We start from the raw sequence: 27,411 nt of genomic DNA on the forward strand, positions 1-27,411 counted from the left end.
ACCGGTCTGTCCTCCCTGGACTGACCTATCCCCTCCCTACCTCCCAATCTACACTCACCTTTACTGGCTCCATTCCTGCCTCTTTGACCTGTCTGTTTCCTCTCCACCTATTTTCTCCTCTAGCCATCTTCTATCTGCCTCCCCCTCTCTCTATTTATTTCAGAACCCCCTTCCTTCCCCCCCCCCCATTTCTGAAGAAGGGTCTCAGTTCGAAACGTCAGTCTTCCTGCTCCTTGGCCTGCTGTGTTCATCCAGCTCGATACCTTGTAATCTTAGATTCTCCTGTATCTGCAGTTACTAATATCTCTGGAGCAAGAAAGTTGATGTTTTGGGTCAAGATCCTTCTTCAGAAATAGGGAGGGAGAATTCAGAAATAAAGAGAGAGGTGGGGTGGGTTTGGGGAAGGTAGTTGAGATGGTGATAGGTGAGTGCAAGTATGGTGTAGTGAGGATTAGTCAGTGAGCTGGGAGGGGCAGATAGGTGGGAGAGAAAATGAACAAGTTGTGTCAGGTCAAGGAGGCAGGGATATGGAGGAAGGTTTGTTATGGGATGAGGCCGGGGTGTGGGGAGATTTTGAAACTGGTAAAATCCACATTTAGACCATTGAGCTGTAGGCTCCTGAAGCACAATGAGGTACTGCTCCTCCAGTTTGAGGATGGTGTCACTGACACTGCAGGAGGCGCAGAATAGACATGTCACCCAGGGAGTGGGAGGGGAGTTAAAATGGTTCGTAACTGGAAGGTGTTGTCATTTGTTGTGAAAAGAGTGCAGATGCTTTACGAAACAGTCTGAGCCTCCGCATGGTCTCACGGATGATGAGGCGGCCATACTGGGAGCAGCAGATGCAGTAGACCAAGTCGACAGATGTACAGGTGACCCCCGTCTAGTGTGGGAGATTTGTTTTGTGCCTTAAATGGAGGTGAGGGGGGATGTTTAGGGTGGTACAGTATTTCTTGCGGGTGCAGGGAAAGGTGCTGGGGTTAGTGGGGAGTGTGGAGCAGCCCAGGGAGTTGCAGAGACAGTGGTCCCTTCTAAAGGCAGGGACCGATGGGGAGGGAAATACTTTTTTGGTTGTGGGGTGATGAGAGGACAAGGGCGATTCTATCTTTATTTTTGTTGGGGAGAGGGCATGTCAGGGCAGAGGTGCAGGAAACACAAGAAATTCTATACATGTCATTGAAATTCTGAAACAGAACTGGGTGAACAGACATTACATTTTAATAATTGAAGTCAAATATAGGGTAAAGTCGCCACAGTCTTAGCAGAACATAAAAGATTGCTCTCTCACTGGAGACATGACTGGTAGTGATTTACTGTGAAGGTCACCCTGTCTCAAGTGAAGAAAGGGGTTCAGAAGGAGTGTTCTTCATGGTGTCAACAGCCAATGTGGGAACTGCACGCACACTTTAGGCCACAGAAAGTATTGGGAGAAAGTTTGTGAATGGAGATGGAAAGTAGCTTTTTAAAAAATGCAGGAAAACAAGTTGACTGTGAGGGAAAAGCTGCCCTAAATCATTGCTTCTTTAACACCCTGCATATGCCAATCCCCACTTTCACATCATTTCATTGAAAGATGCTAGCCCTCCAGTAAGGTGACTGGGCCTAAACCTGTAGCTAAGCTCAGAGCTGAATAAAGAGACTTGTCTTAAATCGGTCCTTCTCGGATAGCACAACCATTTCTTTCTAACAGTACAAGCAGAAACTCAATTCCTAAACATGTTGTTGAAAATAAAAAAAAATCTTTGAACTGTGTGTAATCGGTCCTGCTTTACTGTGGAAATATAATAAGGCTTTTTTAGAGTGTTGCTTAGCAATAGTTTTATCTAATCCTTTGTTAGCAAAGGAATATCCAACTATGGTTTGAAGGAAAGCAATTATTGAACAGAGGCAAAATATTGTAACAGATAACCAGCATAATTGAGCAAATACTGCATACAATTCTCAAAGAAAATTACTTTCAGAGGAGAGAGATTCTGGAACATAGAACATTACAGCACAGTACAGGTCCTTCGGCCCTCGATGCTGTGCCGACCTTGACATACCGATCTGAAGCCCAACTAACCTACACTATTCCATGTATGTCCATATGCTTATCCAATGACGACTTTACTTGAAGGCCAAGAACAGGCAACTCACCAAATTGAAACAATGCTGCACTAAGATTGTTGGAAACAATCTATTCAAATAGGTCAAACACAGGATACAAACCCCAGACAGGTATTCTTTTCCATACTGATCATTCAATTTTTCAGAAAATAATCTGAACTCTACCTGGTTTATTTATCTTGGATGGTTGGATACCTTACCTAAGCAAGGGAGAGCAGATGGAGTAATCTGCACCTGGAACAACAGAAAAGGGTTTCTGTATAGCCATGCAGACTTTGTCATCTCAGGACTGGCTATAATTAAGAAACCACTCATCTCCCTATTAACCTCCCTGGGCATGAGACATTAAAACTGTAAAATTGCCAATTCTGCCAGATAGTGCAAAACTATTACCACGTAGAATTCTCAGGATGTAACAGATGAATTTAAACAGGCACTCAGCCTAAAACTCTCACTCATATTTGATTTCCCAAAACAAAAGCTCTTAGTCACTTAAATATTTAATATTTATCACTTGGGATGAACTGTCAGCATTCAAACTTTTAAAGATGTCTTTGCCTATCATGTATCCGATAACACTTTCAGTTAAGACTGGAATCTCACTTTTGTTCCAAAGACGAACCATATGCACAGCAGCCCCAAAGAAAGAGATTTCTTTCTGACAATAGAATCAAAATGACATTGGAAAGGGAACGTAGACAATTGATTGAAGTTTCACACAAACAGAAACATATCACTATTTTGTTTTTATTTCTTTTTATTTTAAGACTTCAGGACTCTTGTTAATCCTGTACCATCATGACACATACGGTAACCATCCTTAAAGATCTGGTCGAGAATCCCAAAAAATGTGGTGTGAATCTAAATTATATCTGTGTTGAGTTCCTGTTCTTTTTGAAGATGATCTTTGTACCTCGAGCCACTGGGGAGGTTCCTGAGGACTGGCAAGTAGCTACTGTTGTTCTTCTGTACAAGGAGGTAAATAAGGATAATCCAGGAAACTGTGAGACTGGCGAGTCTCACATCACTGGTTGGGAACCTAATGGAGATGATTCTCAGGGATAAGATTTATGCACAATTGGAAAAGCATGACCTAATTAGGGACCGTCAGTATGGCTGTGTGTATGGGCAATTCATGTCTTGCTAACTTGATTTTTTTTGAGGATCTAAGAATGATGATGGATGTGGGTAGAGTAGGGGATGTTGTTTGCATGGATTTTAGTAAGGCCATAAAAATCCCTCATGGTAAACTCATTGAGGAGATCAAGATCCACTGTGACTTAGCCATTTCGATTCAGAATTGGTTTGACCATAGCAGATAAAGTAGTGGTGGAGGCGTGTTTTTCTGGCTGGATGTCCCCGATTAGCATTGTCCCGCAGTGATCTGTACTGGGACCTTTGTTTGAGATTTATGTAATTGAAATGGATGAAAATGTAGGTGTGTGGGGTAGTAAGTTTGCAGATTACAAAGATTGGGGGAGTTATGGATAGTGTAGAAGGCTACCAAAAAAATACAGTGGGATATGGATCAGTTGCAGATATGGGCATAAAAATGGCAGATGGAGTTGAATCTGGGCTAAAGTGGGGTGTTGCATTTTGGGAGATTAACTATAGTTTCCCTTGATATTTTAAGGCATGACACTTAACAGCACTGATGTACAGAGAGGAATCTTTGGGTTCAAGTCCCTAGCTCCCTGAAGATACCACACTATCTACTTGTGCGGCTAAAGAAGGCATACAGAACACTTGCCTTTATTGATCGGGGCATTGAATACAAGAGTCATGAAGTGATGTTGCAGCTTTAGCAAAGTTTGGTTAGGCCACACTTCGGAGTATTGCATTCACTCCTGGTCACCACATTACAGAAAGGACGTGGATGCTTTGAAAAGGGTGCAGAAGAGGTTTACCAGAATACTACCTGGATTGGAGGGTATGAGGGGAGGAGAGACAAACTAGGGTTTTTTTTCTGGAGCAGAGGTGGAGAGGAAACCTTACAGCAGTTTATAAAATTATGGAGGACATACATAGACTTGACAGTCAGTATCTTTTTCCCCCAGAGTTGAAACGTCAAGTACTAGAGGGCAAGCATTTAAGGTGGTGGTGGTGGTGGGGGTGTGGGGGGAGGGAGAGAGGGGGGGGGGGGGGGAGGGAGAGAGAGAGAGAGAGAGAGAGAGAGAGAGAGAGAGAGAGAGAGGGAGAGAGAGAGAGAGAGGGAGAGAGAGAGAGAGAGGGGGAGGGGGAGAGAGAGAGAGAGAGAGAGAGAGAGAGAAAAAGAGTTCAAAGGAGGGGCACAGTTTTTTTTTTAAAAAACACAATGGTAGGTGCCTAGAACGCACTCTCAGGCATAGTGGTACAGGCAGATACAATAGGGGCATTTCAGGGGCTTTTAGACAGCACGTGAGTAAGGAGTGGAGGGCTATGGACCATGGGGAGGCGGAAGGGATTAGTTGTGTGTGTTGAAAGGCCTGTTCGTGTGCTGTACTGTTCTATGTACTATACTATATGCTGTTGAACAATAACAACACAAGTGTCACTGACGTTTTAGGGCAAAAGCCAGGAAAGGTAAAGAACATCTAAGGAATCAAACAGCCAAGACCAGAATCACATTTTTAAAATGGCCAAATTCAAAACTAAACGAGATGGACTGGAATAGGTTTCTCAAAGAGACTAGTGAACAAATAGAACTTTAAAGGCATAATGCCAAACGTACAGCATAAATACATTTTTAAAAAATCAACTCTCACTGAATAAATGTGACTAATTAACAAGTAAACTGGAAGATAGATAAGGGAAATAACTTCACTGTAATGCATTTCAAATATGCAGAAGTATGCTGACAGGATGATTGTGAGGAGCAAAGAAGGGCATGTGACAGATAATGGCAGAAGCCAATAAAATAGCTCAGTACAGTACTACAATAAGAGACTGAAGGGGTGAAAACCTCAATAGAGAAGCAGTAATGGAATTACTTCTCTCGTGTCTTTATCTGTGCTCCACATTCTGGAATTCACACCCTAGCATGTGTTGCCTCCAAATCCTGTCCTTCTAGATCCTGCTTTTAACAAAGTTTCAACCACACCTTTGGTTTTCCTGCTAACCTGTCCATATTTTGTACTACAACTTATAATATTTTTAGAACTACACCCCAGTGATGTGCATTGAAAGTCCTAATGCTTCAAACATACATTTAAGTTGTTATTGTTGCATCTGCAACAAAAGGCTGAAGTAATGTATTTTTCCCAAACTTAGTTAAATTTAAGTAAAATAATGGTCTTGACCATGGAGAGGAAAACCTAAATGGGCTCAAAAGAAAAATCTTCAGGGATAGATGGTATTTATTGCAGAGTGCTGCAGAAATGAGCCACACATTCAATGACTATGAAAATACTAGACACAGGTTCCAAAGACTGGAAACAGACATTAAAGTGCTCAGGAGGCACTAGCAACTCAAGTGAACTGTGACAATAAATCCTACAAGACATTGTTGTTCCTAGACCTCCAGCTGGCATTTGAAGTTCCACATGAGGAACCACTATAAAAACTGCATGCATAAACCCTTGATCAGAGTACCTGACTGGTAGAAGGTGAATCATTGTTTTGCTGGAGTAGAGAAGAATGTGATGCCATGTGTTTTAGTGGTATTAGTGCTCCTAATTTCCAAACTTTAGATTTGAAACCTAATGCAAAGTGATTAAGTAACACATACGAAAAACTAGAAGACATTGGGGAGTCTTGAAACAATTGCTCAAAAATTTCATCAGACTTCGATATAATATTAAAACTGACAGAAAAATGACAAGAAAATTTAATATACACGTGACGTATCTCAAAGAAGAAAAAATAAGCAACATGATGTTGGAATAACTAATGTCAAAACCAAGAGATTTGGGATTTCTAATAAACAGTGATTCAACAAACATTTAACTAATGCACAGAAATCAGAAGTCACATAATAATGAAATAAATATCCAGAACAGCAGGATTAACATGTCGATCCAAATTGAAGGATGCAATTCTAAAGGAAGGTGCAAGAAAGCACAAGTTATTGAAGATGATAGATCGAAAAAATAGTTAATAAGGCATGTAGGATTCTGGGCTTTAGAAATGTAAGTATAGCATATAAAAGTAAAGACATTGTGGTGAATCTTCAGAAAACATTGATTTGATTTGACTTGACTTGACAGATTCTGTGTCTAATTCTAACTTATTACATTTTCTGAAAGAATGCAAGAGCACTGGAAGTTAAATGGACTTGTACTGTGGCCAAACTGTACTGAGTGTTGTGACCAATTCTGGTTCATGAAACGTAATGATTATTGAAGGCATTTACTGCACCTAATAGTCAAGGGGCTAAACTTTCCTAACTCAGAGTTAAGATGTAATTTCAGTTTTACAATCTTAAAGGAAAACATCAAGAGGTGATCATATTAGAGGTATACAAGGTAGTTAAGGGAAGGCCAATTCAGAATAATTGAAATTTTAGAGTAGGACAAGGCAACACATTAAAACTAGTAAGAGGCAAATTGAGGATGGATTTTCAGTAAGTGCTCCATTCTTAGATATAGGTGATGGTTATCAACCCAGGAGGATAAATTAAGTGATCTGGACAACAGGACAACACTAGTTGAGTTTACTTACTGATTGAGACACAGTGACTCAAGACAATTATACAATAGTTAAAGTATAATTTTAAATGCAGATATCACGGAAAGGTTGGAGATAACACTGAACACAACTAACAATGAACTTTGGAAGAGTTGTCCCAATTCTTTCAAAATAAAACTGTAGTCAGTGAAAGATAATTCTAAGTTACATTTCTTCACTGTCTAGGATGCAGTAAGCCTGGGTTAAGACAGTCATATAACAGTGCAACACAAATTGTTATGGAGAATAACCCTCTGGTTCCCAACAGTATAACTGTTCATTTGTAGGAGACAGGTGAATGAATAACACGCTAAGTAATTTAGGTAAAAGATGCAGATATTTTACATCTAAAAAGATAAAATCTGAATAAAAATTAATCTTGTGATTGTAAATAAGTAATGGGCTGGCTATAATGTTAAGATTTATTACTAAAAATTAAAATCATTACAGTTACAAACTCCAAGCAGAACTACTTAAGCCAACGTAAAAACTAGGAAAACCAGTGGTAAGTACGGTTACCTCACAGCACCAGGGAGTTGGGTTTGATTCCAACTTTGGGTGACATTCTCAGTATCTGCCAGGGTTTCTGCTGGGTGCTAAATTCACCTGATAAAAGGTGCAACACTCCGAAAACTTCAGATTTCAAATAAATATGTTGGACTTTAACCTAGTGCAGTGTGTCCATCTTGGTTCAGCACTGGCACTTCCACATCATGGGTAAATTGCCCTGCTGCGTTCAAGGATGTGCAAGCTAGGTGGATTAGCCATGGTAAATGCGGGGTTACAGGGATAGGCTGGGATGTACTTTGGAGGGTCAGTGCAGACTTGATGAGCCAAATGGCTTCTAACTGCACTATCAGGATTCTATGATTCTACCTTGCTCAGTGTAAGATTTATGTTCTAAAACATCTAAACGTTTTTTTCCAACTGTCAATACGAAATTACATTATACTTACGAACTTTAGTTTTTGATAGGGATTCTGATAGTATAAGCATGAAGGAAACCATACAGCCTATTTTTCTTGATTGCTCTTTGCTAATAAAGAATTGGAAATGATTTAAATAATACTTACTCCTTGTGCATGCAAATAGTCCATAGTGTTTGTTATGGTATACAGTACAGCACTGGCTTCCCGTTCAGAGAAAAACTTTTGCCTGAGAATCTTGTCCAACAATTCTCCCCCTTTCATGAGTTCTGTTACTAGATACACATATTTACCATCATGGTACACCTGTAGAAATACAATAACATGAGAAAATTTACAATCAATAGAGCTATTGAACATTTAACATACTAACAATATTTACACACATTTCAGATTCAACACATTGAAAAATCATCTTTATTTCATTGTAAATGATCAGTACTTTATGTGCAATGCAATGCTATGGCAAAGTTTGATTTTAGTGGTCTTAGGATATAGTCAACTACTTTAAGAAGATACACTTATACAAGAGTAACCTACAAAATTGAGAGCTTGCAGTTTGGCTAAACTTGATAAATTCTGTACTTACATCTTTCAAGGTAATAATATTGGGATGCTGCCCATACCGAAGTAGGATGTCAATTTCTTCAGAAGGATCCCTCTTGCTTTTATCAATTATCTAAAAAAAAATTGCAGTGTGCAGGAAAGGACACATATCTACAGAGACACACCCCAACAATTTATTAATTGTAACAGAATTGATTTGATTCATTTACCAGAAGTGATCTTTTAAGAGTTATATGTTTTAAACATTCACAATCAATAAACATTATTCCACAGAGTGTCTGCAATTGTTTTTTTTAAGCTATAAAGTCAAGACAAAATACCTGGCTAACCCTAACCCATTGAAATGGTGCAATAAGCTTCCAATTCTAAATATTCATAAACAAAGAGCTATGCACTACATCCACTGAAAATTTGCTTCAGGTTCTCAATGTATATAACCTGATTTCAGTGTTGCTTCAGTGTATTTCTGGACATTTTCATATTACTGAGTCGAGTCTCACACAATTCTGGCTACCACAACTTGACTCAAAAATCCTCAAAATGGTCAGCTACCAACAAGTAGAGAGCACACAACTACCACAAGAACCATCTCTAGGCAATGAGGGACCAAAAATAAACATCACCATATCTGCTGCTTTTCTATCTTCAAAGCTGACTTCAGCAGGAGGCATTGAAAAGGTGTTTTTTATTAAAACTTTAAGGATGCTTTTCAGTTTGAACTAGTCAAAAATCATTGGAATTATCCTTAGTCAAACACAATGTATACTGCAAAAATAGTAAGTGCATACCTTGACAGCATAATCCATGTTTGTGGATTTATTTACACATCGTTTGCAGATTGAGTAAGAACCCACACCAATGTCCTCTTTCAGGTCATAATTGTCTACAAATTGAATACTGGTTCTATGCAACTGCAAGAAAAATGTGAAATTGGTCACAAAAAAAACACGAAAGCTACTTTCGATATCATGAAGTCAAATTTGTTCAATACTTTTTAAAAATTAAAGACCTACACTTTGTTTCATAACTATTTACTTCATTTTAACAGATTAGTTGGAAATAGAACACAATTTAAAAGCGTGCTTAATATCTTCAACATTATCTAACCTTCCACATTCTACTCCAACTGTGACATTTATCAGTTTCCTTTTACTTACCAATATTGCTATTAGAGAAATAAACATCTTTTTATAAATGCAAGTTGTAGTATCAGCAAAAATGAAAACATGTTGAGCTTGGACTTTTTTCATTGGAGAAAAGCAGGAGGAGAGGGGACCTAATTGAGGTATACAAGATAATGAGAGGCATTGATAGCCAGAGACTATTTCCCAGGGCAGAAATGGCTAGCACGAGGGGTCATAGTTTTAAGGTGGTTGGAGGAAAGTATAGAGGGGATGTCAGAGGCGGGTTCTTTACACCGAGAGTTGAGAGCATGGAATGCGTTGCCAGCAGCAGTTGTGGAAGCAAGGTCATTGGGGTCATTTAAGAGACTGCTGGACATTCATATGGTCACAGAAATTTGAGGGTGCATACATGAGGATCAATGGTCGGCACAACATCGTGGGCTGAAGGGCCTGTTCTGTGCTGTACTGTTCTATGTAGGTGAAGAGACTGAGTGGGTCAACCAGCCCTCAAGCTATTGTTTAGCTATTCATTTATATTAACTCCATCTACCTATCTTAGTTTTGTATTACTCATTACCTTTGACGAACAAAAAACACAACTCAATTTGAAACGTTCAATTAATGTAGCCTCAACAGCTTTTTGGGTGGAGTGAGAATTTCAGATTTCCACCATCCATTCAGGAATTGTGCCTGAATAGTCTAATTTTATTTTTAAGCTTTAGCCCTTAATTATAGTTTCGAAAGTTGACAGAGATGGAAAACAGGTGCTCTTGTCAACAGCCTAATCAGATAACAGGGCTATCTTCATAATGATAATAACTTAGAACTTTGATCATTAGGGATAGGACAGGAGGTTAACAGATTTTGAAGAAATAGCATTTTATACAGACAAATGTGAGGTGATGCATTTTGGAAGATCAAGAATAGGGGAAATTTTCCACTGAATGGCACAACCCTTGGGAGTATTGATATGCAAAGAGATCTATGTGTGCAAGTCTACAGATCGCAGAAGTTGATGTGCAGATACATATGGTAGTTTAAAAAAAGGCAGATAGCGTGCTTGCCTTCATTGGAAGGAGCATTAACTATAAGAATGGACAAATTATGCTGCAGTCTTATGGAACTTCAGTTAGGCCACACTTGGAATGTTACATGCAGTTCTGGTCACCATGCCATCAGAAAGACATGGATGCTTTGGAGACGGTACAGAAAACGTTTGCCAGGATGTTGCCTGGATGGGGGATTTTAGTTATGAAGAGAGGTTCGACATGTCCATCATGGGCCTCCTGCAGTGCCACAACGATGCCACCCGAAGGTTGCAAGAACAGCAACTCATATTCCGCTTGGGAACCCTGCAGCCCAATGGTATCAACGTGGACTTCACTAGCTTCAAAATTTCCCCTTCCCCCACTGCATCCCAAAACCAGCCCAGCCTGTCTCCGCTTCCCTAACTTGTTCTTCCTCTCACCCATCCCTTCCTCCCCCTCAAGCCGCACCTCCATTTCCCTACCTACCTTGACCTGTCCGTCTTCCCTGGACTGACCTATCCCCTCCCTACCTCCTCATCTGTACTCTCCTCTCCACCTATCTTGTTTTCTCTCCATCTTCGGTCCGCCTCCCCCTCTCTCCCTATTTATTCCAGTTCCCTCTCCCCGTCACCCTCTCTGAAAGGGGGGGGGGGGGGTCTAGGCCCGAAAAGTCAGCTTTTATGCTCCTGAGATGCTGCTTGGCCTGCTGTGTTCATCCAGCTCCACACCTGATTATCTTGGATAGACTGGGTTTGTTTTTACAGGAATGCAGGAGGTTGAGGGGTGACCTGATAGAAGTTTAAAAGATTGCAAATGGCACAGACGGAGTGGAAAGTATGAGGCTTTTTCCGAGGGTGGAAGGTCAATTATTAGAGGTCAGGTGCAAGGTAAGGGGGTGGTGGTGGGGTGGTGGAGAGAGAATTTAAGACATGTGCAAGGCACATTCTTCACAAAAAAGTAGTGTGTGCCTGGACCATGCTGCCAGAGGTCGTGGTAAAAGCACACAATAGCAGCATTCAACAACACCTGGATGAATACGTGAATAAAAAGTGAAGATAGTTTTAATATGGAAAGGCAAAAGGGCCTGTTCCTGGACTGTTATTTTTTGTTCTTGTGGAGCATCTAGTTGCCATCATTAGATTTAAGCAAGATTCAGGAACGCTCACTAACCCAAAGACTCAATCTGAAGTTGAACTGCCCAGAAGTATCACAGCAATTAAAATTCACAAAGCTAAATCAGCATGGCCCATCAAGATAAATATCAAAGCCTATGATGAAATCTTTCTAGTCTATTTCAATAGGCACCCAAAAGGTTGTTCTGGCAAACAAGTTCAAAACTCAAGTTCACATACAATATACTTCCAAACAGTGTGGGTGCACCTACACCACATGGACTACAAGGTCCACTTAGATGACTTGCCACCACTTTTCAAGGGCAATTAGGGATGAGCAGTATGAAAAAGTGAAAGAAAAGAAGAACACATGCAGAGATTGGCCAATAAAAGCCTTTTTAGTAAAAGATCCACACAGTCTGTAAACTACAGGTTATATTAAACTGCTAAGATTAACGGATAATCAAAGAGACAATAGATTGAGAAAGATTCATTTTGTTGTTTAGCACAACGGATTTTAAAAATAGTTTATCATCTAAACCCAGACATTTAAGACAAGTAAATCTTCAATTCCCTTCTCATTTCATCTACTCTCCTTAAAGTAGGAATATGTGCAAGGAGGAAAAGGTAGTATTCAAGATTATGGGATGAGGTGGGGGAAGGGTAGAAATAAATAATGAGATAGGTGGGTAAATGGGATAACCTACAGGAAAGATAGATTTGACTTGTTAGTAGACTGAATTACTGCGAGTGTAGAGGGGTATATTGGCATGTGATTATCTGGTAGGGAAATGTGGATTGGGGTCTGTGCAGAGAGGGTAAATGGACCAGTGGGAGGAGAGAAATGTTCCCTCCAAAGCATACCCTTGTGACCACATTGCAGTCTGAAATGTACAGCAAATTGAAATAAACGGATCATTCGCAACTTTAAAATCGAGTAATATTTTAAATGCAAACTACCCATGGACAAGAAAGTAGCAGTCAAAAGTTTGTAGCACAGCCATAAAGCCACATTCGAAAACACAAAAGAAAATGTATCTTACAAGTAACTTGCGCAACAGAATAACAAGAACTTGGTCAATACTTAAAATCCACATCAAATTTATAATGGAATCGGGCAAATGACAAATTATAGCCTCAAGATAACTGGTGCATATACTCAAAATTAAATTGTTGTATAAAGCACTTCTCACTTTGATTGGATGAAACAACAATGCAATACAGCCCTGGTAAATGAATCTCAAGTTAGTATATGGGAGCAGCAGGTGAATTGTACTAATTTATTGCATGAATTGCAGAATAAAAGAAGTTGGGAAGTTTTGCTAGAGTTGGACAAGGAACTGGTGAGATTACATCTGGAGTACCATGTACAGTTTTAGTCGTCTTATTTATAAAAGGATAAATTTGCATTTGAAACAGCACTGGAAAGGTTCATCTGATGATTCCTGGAATGGTGGGATTACCTTATGAACAAAGCTCATATGCGGTGGAGTTTACAAGACTAAGAGGTGATCTTATGGAAACGCCAAGATCCTCAGGGGGTGTTTCCACTTATGGGAGGGAGTAGAACAAGGAGATAATTTAAAGATAAGAATCTCCCATTTTAGGCAGAGGTGGGGATTTATTTTTCTCTAAGGGTCAAAGTCTGGAATTCTCTCTCCAGCAAGCAGTGGAAGCAGAATCATTGTAAGTTAAGGCAGAGTTAGATGAAATATTGTTTGAGAAGGAAGTCATATTAAGGAAATGGACAGGAAAGTCTAGGATAGGTGGTCACGGTCAGATTAGCCGTGACCTTATCAATACTACAGCAGGCTGAAAAGGTCTGAAATAGCTTGATTGGATGTGACCTGGTCATCACAAAATGTTTCCTTAATGTACTAACAAAAGTAGCTCCTCTGGTTTTAGAAAATTAGCAATACATTTTTTGGCTTTCAATGCTAGATGTTTTAGTGAGGTACAGCACAGATAAACGTAAGTGAAGTTTAATGCCTTTCAATGCTTAATGTCTAGTTTGTTTTTATAAAATTGAGCCATGAAAGGCAAAGTGAAAACCAATTTACAGGATTCTTGCCTTCCATGCTGAATCCCGTGCCCTCATCATCATCCTTGAAGGTCAAAGAATCAATCCATTGGCAGATTCTATTTTGATAATTTAATGTGCTATGATAAATCTGTGGGTAAGTGAATAGAAAGCAGACAGTAAATTTAGATTGGCTAGATGTTCTCTGATTAACCTTGAGGTTTGTTATTAAAGCCCACAGGGTATCTCTCTGGCTGATATTTTTCTGATGGCTTCAGAGGATCTGCACTTTGCTGAAGCACAAATAATTTTTCAATGACAAATGGAAATTTTATAAAGGCCAAATAAAAAGGTGCTGGCTAATGAAACAAGAATTAATTTTCAGTCACCTAGTTAGTTATGCTGCTTGTGTCTTGTAGCTATATATCAAAACGTGATAGCTACTGTGTGACTGGCCTGTTTTTTGATACTGCATTTATATAATTGTATTATTGGGTTCGCTGAATCAATGTGTAACAAAAATTATAACATCACAGTAATTCCCAAACAATCCAATGTGGAGCAATTTGGATTGAAACATATTTATGGTCTCATTTACTAATATTCATCAAAAATTAAGTGTGATAATACATGTCTAAAAGAGAAGAATTAGGGTATCAGCTTTGAATGAATCACTGGTGTAAATTATTAAATAAACATGCATGGAGGGTTTTTTTCACCTGTACAATTGGATGTACAGCTGTTTGCATAGGCTGGGGCTCTTCCTCAGAGGCAACAGCCACAAAGCTGAATCCACGGAACAGCTGATGAGCATTGGCACTGGGTGGAATACCAGGGGAATCTAAACAATAAAACAGATATCATTAGGATCATTTTCACACAAATGCTACTAAAATTGCATGCAGAACACATTTCACATACTGCAGCTATTTACATCACTAATCAAATGGAACTTCAAAAAGATATGGATCTTCCATTGGTTACTTTTCACGGACTGAATTACACCCGAACTCCTCTTCTAAAACCCTATCTCAATCACATTTAAATTTAAAACAAACAGCAACAAGACAAAGTAACAGTAGGCTTTGTCATGCAGTCATGTTTGATTGAGTGTGATGCACAGTTGTTTTGAAGTGCAAGTGGAACTGACAGCCAAATATTGCTCTCGACTATATACTCAAGATTTACGAGTTTTCACTAATAGTTACCTTTTGGTGTTTTTGCTGTAAACTCTGGATCAAAATAGAAAGTATCCTCTGGTCTACCAATTGCAGGTTTGAAAGGTGGCAGAATTTCTCTTCTGCACAATTTCTGAAATAAGCAGTAATTATATGTATATATGTGAATATGAACTGTGTGATGAGAAATTTTTCAAAGAATTAACAAACACAAAAATTCCAAAATTGGATTAACATTTAGAGTTTGAAAAAGTCCCTTTCCAAAGTGTTCTTTTAGATAATATGCTAAAGGAAATACAAATAGCTTTGAGTATCAGAAAACCTCAACAGTTCTGTACATGCACCTAGATATATTTATTTGGAAAAATACAGCTATGCATAAAGTGGCATTAAAATAGCAAACAAGAATATTCATGATTTAAAGTTCTGCCTAAAATGTGGTTTAAAAAAATAATTACATAAAAACAATACTCACATTCCAATCAATGGTGGAAAAGAAAGAGTGTCTCTTAATTTCTTCAACGCCATCTGGACCAGCTCCTGGCAAAGCAATAAAAATCTACTGTTTACTTGTAACCTCATATCCCATCACTTTTGGGCTCCAATCTTTCATGAGTAGAATGGAAAACTTTGATTTGACAAAAATAAATTATGAAGAAAAGACAAATTTCAATTATTTTTCATTCTTCCTTAATGGTGCCATCACTTGTCGTACCACCGATCAAGGAAATCACAAATGCTATTCCTGCTTGCTACCATGAGTATTCAGAAAACAAATGAACAGTATGCAAGAGTTCAGCATAGACCAAGTTTGAAATTAGCTGTTTTTAAATCAGGCTTCTCGCTTGAACACAATCTTTATTCCTAATATTTATGCACCACAGAATATAGATTTATGAAAACACATAGCACAGAATGAGGCCATAAGGCTCATCACTCCAGTGTTAATTCTTTGAACTAGGAGTTGTGTTTGATATTCCTCATGTCAGTAATCCGGAAGTTCTTCAATCACAAAAACTATTTGTGGATTTTGTTTCTACCATCTTTTCAGGTGGAACATTTTGACAGAGTCAAAAAGGAGAAATTGTCTCCACTGCCAGGAGAATGGGTAATCAGGGTACACAGGTCTAAGGTAAATAGCAAAAAGTCTGGGAGAGAACATTACAATTTGCATAAAGTTATGATTTGGAACGCACTGCCTGAAAGAGCATCAAATGCATATTTCACTATCAACTTTCAAAAGGGAATTGGATTTCCATTTGAAAAGCAAAATTCTGCAGCATAATGAAGAAGAGTGACAATAACTCAAATCATGGACAAACTGTCTCCTTTTGTGGTATATAATTCTACAAGATCCATGTTTTCTCATGCAGTCTTGATTTGCACAATCCACCTTGTGACCTCAAACTGTATAAGCTTTAAACCGTTTGACAGAAATAGGTGCATTGAAAAATGTAAAATTGAGGTATCGCCCTAGACTAGCTGAACAAAGTGATAATTTGACAAAGTAAAAACAGAAATACCTAGCCTGTTTCCAGGGTTGCGTTTGAAAAGCATGCGTAATAGACTTTGGGAGTCAGGACTTAAAAACTGTGGCATTCCCAATTTTGCTCTGCAAGAATAAATACAAACAAAAGCTTTTCAGAATAAAATGTTTTGAATAAAATTATTAGCATTAAAAAATACAACATTCACTGAAACAAAATACACTGAATATTTTGCAACTTACTTCAGGATCATCGTCATAGTTTCCTTTCTATCCTTCCCTTGAAAGGGCAAGGTACCCGTAAGCATCTCAAACTAGAAACCAAAAATGTACACACAGTCAGAATGTGACTCAAATACCATTGGCAAACAAACTGAAGGAATTAGAAATAAGTGTGACACACATGATCTTTAAAAAGAGAGTATTTTTTGGAAATGGAGCACTGTTTGAAATTTGGTTGAATTAGAGCTTCATTCCATTTTCCCCACTGTTTCCTTTGATTCCCCGAGATAAACATCCTGGCATTAACAATACTCAGTCATGATGCATCCATCTGGGGTAGAAAATTGCAGCTATCCATAACCTGCTGAATGAAGGTGGTTTTCATTTTCATCCTTAGTCTTGAGCTCCAGAGAGTGTACTGACCCAATTTACTCAGCAACTCTGAAAACCTTCAGATCCCAGAGACCCATGTAATGTTTCTTCACTCTACTGCCTCTAACGGCAGCAAGCCCTTCCTTAAATATGGAAACCAGACTTGCGGACAAAGGCGAGATCGCAAACCTTGTACATTTGTCGCAAGACATTCATTCTTGTACTGCAAATACTTTTGCAATAAAAAGTCAATGTGTTACTTTCCCAGTGCATGCTGTATATGCATACTAATTTTGTATTACAACCAAGTCTTTTTGAACAGATACAATTTCACATCGATTAAAACATGCTTTTTCATTCTGACAATCAAAACAAATAACCTGGGCAAACATATGCAGGCAAAGTGACAGCTGGAGAATGGGAAGTCTTCAAAATGAGATAATGAGAGTCTCGAGACAGTATGTTTTTGTTAGGGTAATGGGCAAGGCTGGTAAGTGTATGGAATGCTGGATGACCAGAGAAATTGAAGTTTTGGTCAAGACTAAGGAAACACATGCCAGCTATTGACAGCAGGGTTCGTGTGAAACCCTAGAAGAATATAAAGACAGTAGGAGTATGCTGAAGAGGGAAGTCAGGAGGGCAAAAAAAGGGGATAATATGAGATAGCTTTGGCAAATAGGGTTAAGGAGAATCCAAAGGGCACAAGAGTAACTGGAGAGAGAACAGGGTTCTCTAAAGATTAACAAGGTCACCACAAATGGAACCACAGGAGATGGGGAAGATACTGAAAGAGTACTTTGCATCAGTGTTTACTATGGAGAAGGATGTGGAAGATAGAGAACATAGGGAAATAAATAGAGGCATCTTGAAAAATGTCTATACTAGAAAGGTGGTGGTGCTGGACATCTTGGAATGCACAAAGGTGGATAAATCCTGTGACCTGATCAGGTGTACCAGAGAACTCCACAGGAAACTAGTGAAGTGACTGCTGGGCCCCTTGTTGAGATATTTGTATACAATCGCAGAAAGACAGAAGGCTGGCTGACAGTGCCAACTATTTAAGAAAAGTGGTGAGCAAGAGCCAGGGAACTATCGACCGGTAAACCTGACAATGGTAGTGAGCGAATTGTTGGAGAGAATCCTGAGGGACAGGATTTACGTGTATTTGGAAAGGCAAGGACTGATTAGGGAAAGTCAACATGGCATTACGCATGGGAACTTGGATCTCACTAACTTGATTGAGTTTTTTGACAAAGTATGAAGAAGATAAGGGCAGAGCAGTGGATGTGATCTGTAAGGAATTCAGTAAGGTATCTGACAAAATTCCTCTTGGTAGACTGGTTAGCAAGGTTAGATTACATGAAATACAGGGAGAACTAGCCATTTAGATACAGAACTGGCTCAAAGGTAGAAGACAAAGGGTGGCGGTGGAGGGTTGCTTTTCAAACTGGAGGCCTGTGACCAGTATCCCACGAGGATCAATGCTGGGTCCACTGCTTTTCATCATTTATACAGGAAGTATGATTAATAAGTTTACAGATAACAAAATTGGAGGTGTAGCACACAGCAAAGGAGGAGGTTACCTCAGGGTACAACAGGATCTTGATCAGATGAGCCAATGGGCCAAGCGGTGGCAGATGGAGTACAATTTAGATAAACGTGAGGCGCTGCATTTTGGAACGGCATATCAAGACACGAGTTATGCACTTAATGGTAAGATTCTGGGAAATGTTACTGAACAAAAATCTTGGAGTGCAGGCTCAGTTCCTTGAAAGTAGAGTTGCAGGTTCTTAAGTTGAAGGCAGCTTTTGGTGTGCTTGCCATTATTGGTCAGTGCATTGAGTATAGGAGTTGGGAAGTCATGTTTTGGCTCTGCATGACATTGGTCAGGCTAGTGTGGAATACTGCATGTAATTCTGGTCTCCTTTCTATAGGAAGGATATTGTGAAACTTGAAAGGGTTCAGAAAAGATCTACAAGAATGTTGCCAGGATTGGAGATTGGAGAGGTGTGTGGAGAAGTTGAATAGGTTGGAACTATTTTGCCTAGAGAAGAGGCTATAGGGTGACCATATAGAAGTTTATAAAATCTTGAGAGGCATGGAGAAGTTAAATAGACAAGATATTTTTCCTGGGGTGGGAGTGTCCAAAACTCGAGGGCATAAGTTGATGGTGAGAGGGGAATTGTGCAACAAAGCTCCGACTACATTCACCCAATTTCCAGCTTTTAGCTCACAACCCTGGAGGCTATGGCAATGCAATTGAATGTCTAAGTGTGTGCAAATCCTTCAAAAACTTCAGATGCAACCACACTTTCAGGCAGTGTGGTTAAGACTCCAACCACCCTCTGGGTAAAAATTATCCTCAACACTCCTCTTAGTCTTCTACCTGTAACCTTAAACCTTTGCCAAGGTTATTTACCCCTCTACTAATCAAAGTACCTACCTATTTACCCATCTATGCCTCTCAAAGTTTTGCACATTCCAATCAGATCCCTCTCTCATCCTTCAGTACTCCAAGGAAAACAACCTCTGCGTATCAACTTTTACCTTAGTTCATTTCTCCAGCTCAGGCATATTCATGGGATATCACCTCTATACCCTCTCTTGTGCAATCACTTTCTCTAACATGGTGATCTGAATTACACACAGCACTCCAGTGTGGCTTACTCACTTTTTCATAGTTGTAACATAACCCTCATTGCTCTGGTTTCCTATGCCTCAACCAATAAAGGCCAAATGTCATCTTAAATCACCTTATCTGCTTGCCCTATTACCTTAAGGGCTGTGGACGCATACGCAAAAGTTCCACTGATCTGGAGTACCTTTCAGGGTTTTACCATTTATGGTGTAATCCTTTGCCTTTTTAGCCTTCCCCAAGTACAGCACATCACTTTTCCAGACCGAATTCCATTTCCCACTGCTCTACCCATCTGTCTGTTGATCAATTTTATGCCTCGCCTCATCCTAATTTTCATGACATCCACCAACTACTTGATCATAACCCTCATATTAAATTACATATCATTAAATGTACATTAGAAACAGCAAGAGCACTAGCACCAAGCCCAGAAGCAGCCCAGTGGAAACAGACATCCAGTTAGAGAAACATGCCTCTATCACAACTTGCTGCATGCAACCTGAACCAATTTTGGATCCAATATCATTTTGCCCATGGACTCTTGCTTTCTTGTTGATCGTTCTGCAATGAGGGACCTTATCAAAAGCCTTGCAAATGTCCATGCAAACCACATCAAATGCATCCAACCTCATTAACACTCCTGAGGCTACCCCATCACAAAGATTTTGATCCAATTAGTCATATACTACCTTCTGAAAAAAAATCCATGTTGATTATCCTCCAAATTTGTTCTCAAAAAAAACTTATCCACCAGAGGCTAGATGGACGGGGCTTGTAATATTGTGGTGTATCCCTTCCTCCCTTTCTTAATGATGGGATAATGTCAGCAATCCTCCAGTCCTCTGACATGAAACCTGTGGCCAGCAGTGATTTGAAAATTATTACAAGGGCCTCCTGATATCTCCTCCATTGTCTTCCTCAATGGTCTAGGAGACATCTCAACCAGACCTGCAGATTTATCCTCAAGTCTGCTAAAGCAGTGAGTATCTCATCTGTCTCTCAACAAATTGTAGCATTCCATAAGAAGTTAAGGACTATGCCCAAGTATTCTAGACGCACAAACATTGCCTTATGGTCCATGAAAGGTCATATTACTTTCCTCATCATTTTCTTGCCCTTATCCATACTTTAAAAACCTACTGTTTGCATTTTCATTTGTTTGACCTGATGCTTTTCTATCACTCCCACAGCTTTCCTAATTTCGTCCAAATTTCCCTCCTGCACTTTTTACACTTAATTATGCACTCTGCCATATTAAGCCCTTAGCATTTGCTGTGAACTCTTTCCTTCATAAAAACCAAAAGAACTGTGGATGCTGTAAATCAGGAACAAAAACAAGGAGGAAGGGTCGCCGGACCCAAAACGTTAACTATTTTTTCCTTCTTAGATGCTGCCAGACCTGCTGAGCTTTTCCAGCAACTTTGCTTTTGTTCTTTTTTCCTTAATCCTAACGATTTAACGTAGACATCAGAGTCCTCCAGTCTTCGACCTTTAAAAGAACATATTTGTCCCAGACTCTCACTGTTTCCTTCTTGAATATCTTCTATCGTACTGAGTTTTATTTTCAAGCAGCTGCTTCCAGTCCACTTGGGTCAAATTGTATCTTGTCCTCATAAAATTAGCCTTCCCTCAGTTTAAAGCTTTTTATCCAGCCCACTTTTATCTTTTCTCGTAACTACGTGTTATGATCACTACTTCCAAAATGTTCTCCTGCTAGTACACTTCTACTGCCCAGGCTCAATTCTGAACATTTGGTCCAGAACTGCCCCTTCCCTGTGACTTATGTACTAGCTAAAAATGTTCTCTTGGATCACATTTAAAAATTTTGTTCCCTCCCTACCCAAACTATCCCAGATAATATTTAGGTAAAATACTATATTTACTGTCTTATTATTCTCACACTTATGAAATTTGGTTACATATTTGATCTTTCATTCCTCCCTGACTGTTGAGTCAATAGTATACATACACACACACACACACACACACACACATCAGCGCATTTGTTTTTGTGGTTTTATACTTCTTTCTATTTCATGTCATTTGATCCTTCAAGGTATCATCCCTCCGCATTATTAAAATAACTAATTGTAACAATTTTATAATACCTCCCTCTTCTGTCTCCCTCTATTTTGGCTGGATGCCCTGTTGATCGGAATCTTGAGCTGCCAATCCTGCCCATCTTTGAGCTACATCTCAGCCACAGTTGTGATATCATACTCCCATGTGCTTCTGTGCCCTCAAGGTCATCAAGCTTATTCTTCAGGCTTCTTATATTAAAATATATTTCACTTAGCCTTGCTAAACTTATCCTCTCTTATTAAGTCCATTTTCTCTGCCTTGATAGCACTGGAAATTAAAACACCATCTCAACTGCTCAGGATTCCATTCCTGTCCCAACCTTGTTTATATTTACCCAAATAATATTAGCAAATTTTCCTGCAAAGATGCCAGTCCCTGCTCAGATGTAACCTGTCCAATGTATACTGATCTCACTTCCTCTTTCTCCCTATTTACTGGTCCAAACAGAAACCACAACTAACTGTTTACCCTCTCCCTTCAGAATGCCCTGCAACTGTTCCATGACATTCTTGACCTTGGCATTCGGGAGGCAAGCTATCATCCTGGAAGTACATCTATGGCCCCAGAAGCACATATCTCATTCACGAATCTCCTGCCACGAATGCCCTTCCACACTGCTTCCCTGTTCATTCCTCTCACTCCTCCCTCTGACAGAACAGCTGCACTACCCACAGGGCCATGATCAGTCTCTCGGAGAACAGTTATTTTCGCTGTTTTCCAGGGCCACGATGCACTCAGGGATTTTCTCACTATCAACTTCGTCAACTCCTTCTGCTGGCTGTCACCCATTCCCTCTGTCTGCACCTCGAAAGGTATGGGTGACCACATTCTGAAACACTTTCAGCCTTGTGAATGTACTGCAATCCCTCCAGTTAACACTCCAAGACCTGGAGCTTGAATTGCTCCAGCTAGAGGCACTTTCTGCACAGATTGTCATCCAGGCCATCAGGAAGGTCTAGATTCTCCACATACTGCAGGCCATGCAAAACATGGGCCTTAGCTCCCCATGACAGTCTCGAATAAACAGACTATGGATGCTTGCTTTTAATTTACCCTTACTCCTACTTGAATATGTCCATTGGAATGTTTATTCTACCTAAGCATACGAATTTAAATTAGTCAATCAGCCTCTCAAGGTCGTTCTATTTTTAGACTTTAATCATTGTTGTTCTGTACCTCAACTCCTTAATTCGATATCCCTTAATATCATCAACAAAAATACCTCACCTACAAAATTCAGTCGTTATGTCAATAAGCTGTTGATGGATAAAAAGGTCATTTCTGATTTCCGCTATCCTTTGTTTGAAAGGCTTCATTACATCAGCCTGGGAAGTCTAGGTTCAATGTTAAGGTTATGCCCCCTTGTTCTGGCTACTCTCCAAAGAAAACAGTTTTTCTCTAAACATATTTAATCTTTTGTAACAAGTCAATTGTTCACCCCTTAATCTTGACACAAAGAATTACAAGCTTAAGTTTGTGCATCATCATCTCATAAGTCAACCCTTAAGCCCCAGTGTTACAATTCAGAGATGTGCCCTAAGATTTAGTCAAGTCAATGCTTTAATGTAGATTAACTCAATTCCTTTGCACCTCACTCCCTGAGATTAGAGTTAAGATTCCATCTGTCTTTTTCTTAAAAAGAAGTTGCTCGTTAAATTATTTCGGTACCCAGACCCACAATCTTGCTGCTCTAGTTTCTGATTTAGAAATTCTGACATCTTTCGTGGGTCCAAAATGAATGATCACTTACTGCCCCACAACAAACTCAGTCATAGTTTTGCTCACTCACAAATCAGTCACCTTTTGATGACATCACCTCAACAGTCCAGGCAACAAGTGTTATAATTTCAGTTCCAAATATTGAGACTAAGGAGAGAGAGACATGATCAGCATCCTAAAAGCAATTAGCTATGAAACACAAGTTTAAAATTCTAGTGGCACAGAAAGGTAAACGTCAAGGCTATACTCAAACCAAATAACCAGAAAAGGATAAAGGAATGTGATAAACAAATTTTTGAATAGAGGGAAAATTAATTGGATTGTTTTCCCAAAAAAAAAGCATAATTTCAAGAACTGCTTTAATTGCAAATTAGTTCCTTAAATAAAATCACAATGAAATGAGGCAAACGCATTAAATGTCTGGGAGAAAACCAGATAATTTACAAGAATACATTCTCGACATGAATGAATTTAAAAAAAGCTTACCATGAGAACACCAAAAGACCACCAGTCAGCACTCTGAGTATGGCCTCTTCTATTAACTACCTCAGGCGCCATATACTCCACAGTACCACAGAATGAATAGGCTTTCTTCTCATGATCAATAGACTCTTTGCTCAACCCAAAATCTAATTATAAAATAATACACTTCAGAATGTGTTATTTCAATTATCTACATCAGACTATGTTTACACAATTAATTTATGACTTTTGATGCCAAAAAAACAATTCGGGTAAGGTATCACCTCCCTCAGCTAAATTTTTGTTAAGGCCAGCACAGTCTTGCAATCGTCACAAGTGAGCAAATACTCTGCAGAAAGTTACATAGAGGTGCAGTGGCAGCTGATCCAGTGGCAGAATACAAAGGGTCATCACTAGGAGAGATTTTGATGAGAAGTAGACTGACAAGACTCAACAAGCATGCAAGAATATGAAGAAGCAGTTGGAATTTCTGCTTCCAAGGAGGCTGTGACAAGTACTGCAATGAGCCTTCGAGGATGCCAAGACGCATCAAGGAAGCTGCAGGCTCTCCGAAGTGTCAAGCCAGGGATGAAGAAATCCTCAAAGTGATAAAAATGAAAGAAGGGATGAAGAGAATAGTGTAAGAGATAAAAACAAAGAGGGGAGAAGAGTGTGGAAAGTAAAGCAATGGATATCAGTCTCTAGTAGCGGCCAAAACGTGAAAGCAAATTGATCCAATGGTAAACAAAACAGGAGGGCCTCGTTATTAGAATTCACACATTGTGGCATTAAGCAGGAAAGAGAAAACAATTCAGATACGTCACACAGTAAAGCTGAAGTAGGTACAGTGATATTAGCCTGGTGCATGAGTAAACGTGTTCAAATTCAGAGACATGCAGATGACTAGAATACTGGGAGGAGGCACTGAAGTTATTTCCATAGAAATGAAGATCCAGAGTAGTTTGTGGGGCAGCGTAAAAGGATGATGAAAGTTGGAGGTTGCAATAAAATTCCAAGGCAAGAGCAAAACATACTTTGTTTCAGGAAAGTAAGTTACTAGCCAAGAGTTAAATCGCAGCTGAAGTTGTAAAACAAGTAGATCAATCAGATTCAGATGAGTGTGTCACTGGGGAAATGTTATTTTAAAACGTACACGACCAAGCAGCAGACCAGACACACTGGAATTCAATTTTAGAACGTTATCTGGTGCAGCACTGTAGATTTGAATGCAGGAAAGTGGAAGCTTAAATTAAGGAAGATAGAATAGTCACTGAGACAGAACAGCGAAAGTAAGGGAATTAAAAGCAAAAAAGTGCTGAAATAACTCAGTAGGTCTGACAGAATTTGGAGATAAAAACAGAGATAACATTGAGGCAGATATTCTTCTTCAGAAGTCATAGTGGACTTGAAATGACAATTATTTGTCTCTCCATAGATGTTGCAGACAGTTCCTCCAGCACTTTTTTTTAAAAAAAGATTTCAGATTTCCATCAGTAGTATGGTGCTTTTATCCCAGGCAGTGAGGAGTTAGGCAGCTGTGGTTTAAGTTGACTCTCTAATGGTGCTAAAATGCACTCAACTATTAGGACCAGTTAAATTTTAAAAGGAGAAATATTTGGAGGAAGAAAGTGCAAAGGATAGTTGTCGATAGCTCAGGATATTTGCGTGCAATAAAGGAGCTCTTCGCTTTTGGTGACCTGTCTTAATACATTACCTAAAACACAAGCTTTATCAATCCACCTCTGCATATCCACAGGTCTCTGCAGCAAATTTTGTTCATAATACTTTTGTGGTGTGTAGTAAATATCTATAACAAGTTGTTGTATAATTTGCCTATTATTAGCCAGCAACATATAACATTATTGAAACTTGTATATCTTTGATTTCTGTAGTGCTTTGTAATGTAGAAAAAAGTTCACTGCACATTACAGAAGCCAACACTATTTACAGATATCACAAGAAGTTTGGTCAAAGAAGAATTTTAAAGCATGAAGGTGCATTTGGAGAAGGTGATGGAGGGCTTTGGTGATGGCACTGTAGAACACGTAATCTACCACAGCTAAATTTGAATTCCAATGGATGGGTGTATCATGTTCAAAGGCCAAAATCTCAACAGCATATGATTCAGGGTGAGGGGGTTTATTATACGGCTAAGTTTAGAAATTAGGAAAGGAAGTCACAAAGAAAGGAATTGGTTATTTCGGGTCTTATACAAATTGCTCAGTTAGTTTAATCATAGCAAATGAATATTTAAAGCAATAATTACAATCAAGCCTTTAATTTAAAAAAGTACATTGTGAGAAAACAATATTGAACATTTAACACTTGAGTGGATTGTATTGCTTGACTTCAAAACAAAACTTTTATGACAGCCATCTACATTCTCCTTTCTGAGTCTGGCTAATATCTGTTGTTACATCAGTTGGTTTAATCAGCTTTCACTTCAAGTCTTTCTTTCATCAGTCTGTGTTCACAGCTAGAAGGGACCACAAAATACCAGTGCTACTGGTGCCAAATATGAAGTACCATCTTATAACAGATACTTGCTCTACAGGTGCTAGATGTTTGAAATCTGTCCTATTCAGCACAGTGTTAGTGCCACAAAACAGTGGGAGGACACATCCAAAGCGAAGGCAGAACTTGTCTCATGAAAAGATACTTTGATCTTTTTAAAAAAAAGAGAATTTTTAGAAATAATCTTTTCTCCAAATTCTTTCTGAAAGAAATGTAGTTAAAACATTCCTAAAGGTGAGCATGTAGGATTAATTAAAGGCAATGCAGGCTGAAAATTAAAATAGGCAGAATCTGTATTACTGAACTTACCCGTTAGTTTAATATGACCCTGTTCATCCAGCAAGATACTGAAAGAAAGTAATTACATTTAGCTCCTTGTAATTTGACATTGAGCTTAGTAACAATTCTGATAATCTATATTTTAAGTAAATACAATAAAACAACTTCAATTATTTATGACATGGATAAAACATGAAACAGATTGCATCCTGCAGAATATTTCATCCAGCTCTCAATGAAAACTTAGTATGGGTTGCAAATTTCAACAACTTACTTTTCTGGCTTTAAATCTCTGTAGATAATTCCCAGACTATGTAGGTGATCTAAAGCAAGAGCCAATTCTGCAAGATAAAACTTCACATCTTCTTCAGTGAACATAACCTGTTGAGAATAAATATCATTTGGATTCAATGGCAATTAAAAAGTTTAAACAGCCAAACTGCTTCAGACTGCACAAAATTTAAATGGAAAATGATGAAAATGCTTATAATAGTGTTCCGTTGAGAATTCAAAGTTTTCCTATAATTAACCTCACCTATAAACTGACAAGTTAAATTATAGCACAAGTGAGTTATTTTTAAACTGCAGGTACCAGAATTGTATACAGAAATAGAGATAAAGATTAAAATCGTTCACCCACATGGTACCTCTAAATGTTTCAAAGCAACTGAGACAAAAGTCACCAGAATTGGAGAAGCAGAAGGATTAGGAGCAGTGAATTAAAAGAACATCAAATAGACTGGTTTTGCAGTGGCTTTTGGAGGGAGTGAAGGGATAGCTCAGTATAAAATTTAAAAAGGACCTTGTGGAAATGATGAGCCAAATCAATGAAAGTTTAGTTGAAATTGGAATGGTCTAGGCGAGTTAGGGAAATGGGGGCCCCCGGAGGGTCAGGGGAACAATGCAAAGAAAGGCATAGATGGATGGACACA

General features: G+C 39.0%; 1 protein-coding gene across 4 annotated transcripts in view; it reads right to left on the reverse strand.

The window, feature by feature from the left end:
* The window catches only part of LOC125456889 (ribosomal protein S6 kinase alpha-3), a 104,577-nt gene that overhangs the window by 10,692 nt on the left and 66,474 nt on the right, over positions 1-27,411 (reverse strand). For all 4 annotated transcript variants that reach the window (XM_059650411.1, XM_048540403.2, XM_059650412.1 and 1 more), the window contains 11 exons: positions 26,754-26,860; positions 26,510-26,547; positions 23,711-23,853; positions 16,435-16,505; positions 16,229-16,317; positions 15,181-15,245; positions 14,736-14,838; positions 14,247-14,368; positions 9,032-9,154; positions 8,266-8,355; positions 7,824-7,982 (listed from right to left, as the gene is read on the reverse strand). In XM_059650411.1, coding sequence (XP_059506394.1) covers positions 7,824-7,982; positions 8,266-8,355; positions 9,032-9,154; positions 14,247-14,368; positions 14,736-14,838; positions 15,181-15,245; positions 16,229-16,317; positions 16,435-16,505; positions 23,711-23,853; positions 26,510-26,547; positions 26,754-26,860 — 1,110 coding nt within the window. The remainder of the gene's footprint in view (positions 1-7,823; positions 7,983-8,265; positions 8,356-9,031; positions 9,155-14,246; positions 14,369-14,735; positions 14,839-15,180; positions 15,246-16,228; positions 16,318-16,434; positions 16,506-23,710; positions 23,854-26,509; positions 26,548-26,753; positions 26,861-27,411) is intronic.

This window comes from Stegostoma tigrinum, chromosome 12, assembly GCF_030684315.1.
Source record: "Stegostoma tigrinum isolate sSteTig4 chromosome 12, sSteTig4.hap1, whole genome shotgun sequence".
Classification (NCBI taxonomy): domain Eukaryota; kingdom Metazoa; phylum Chordata; class Chondrichthyes; order Orectolobiformes; family Stegostomatidae; genus Stegostoma; species Stegostoma tigrinum.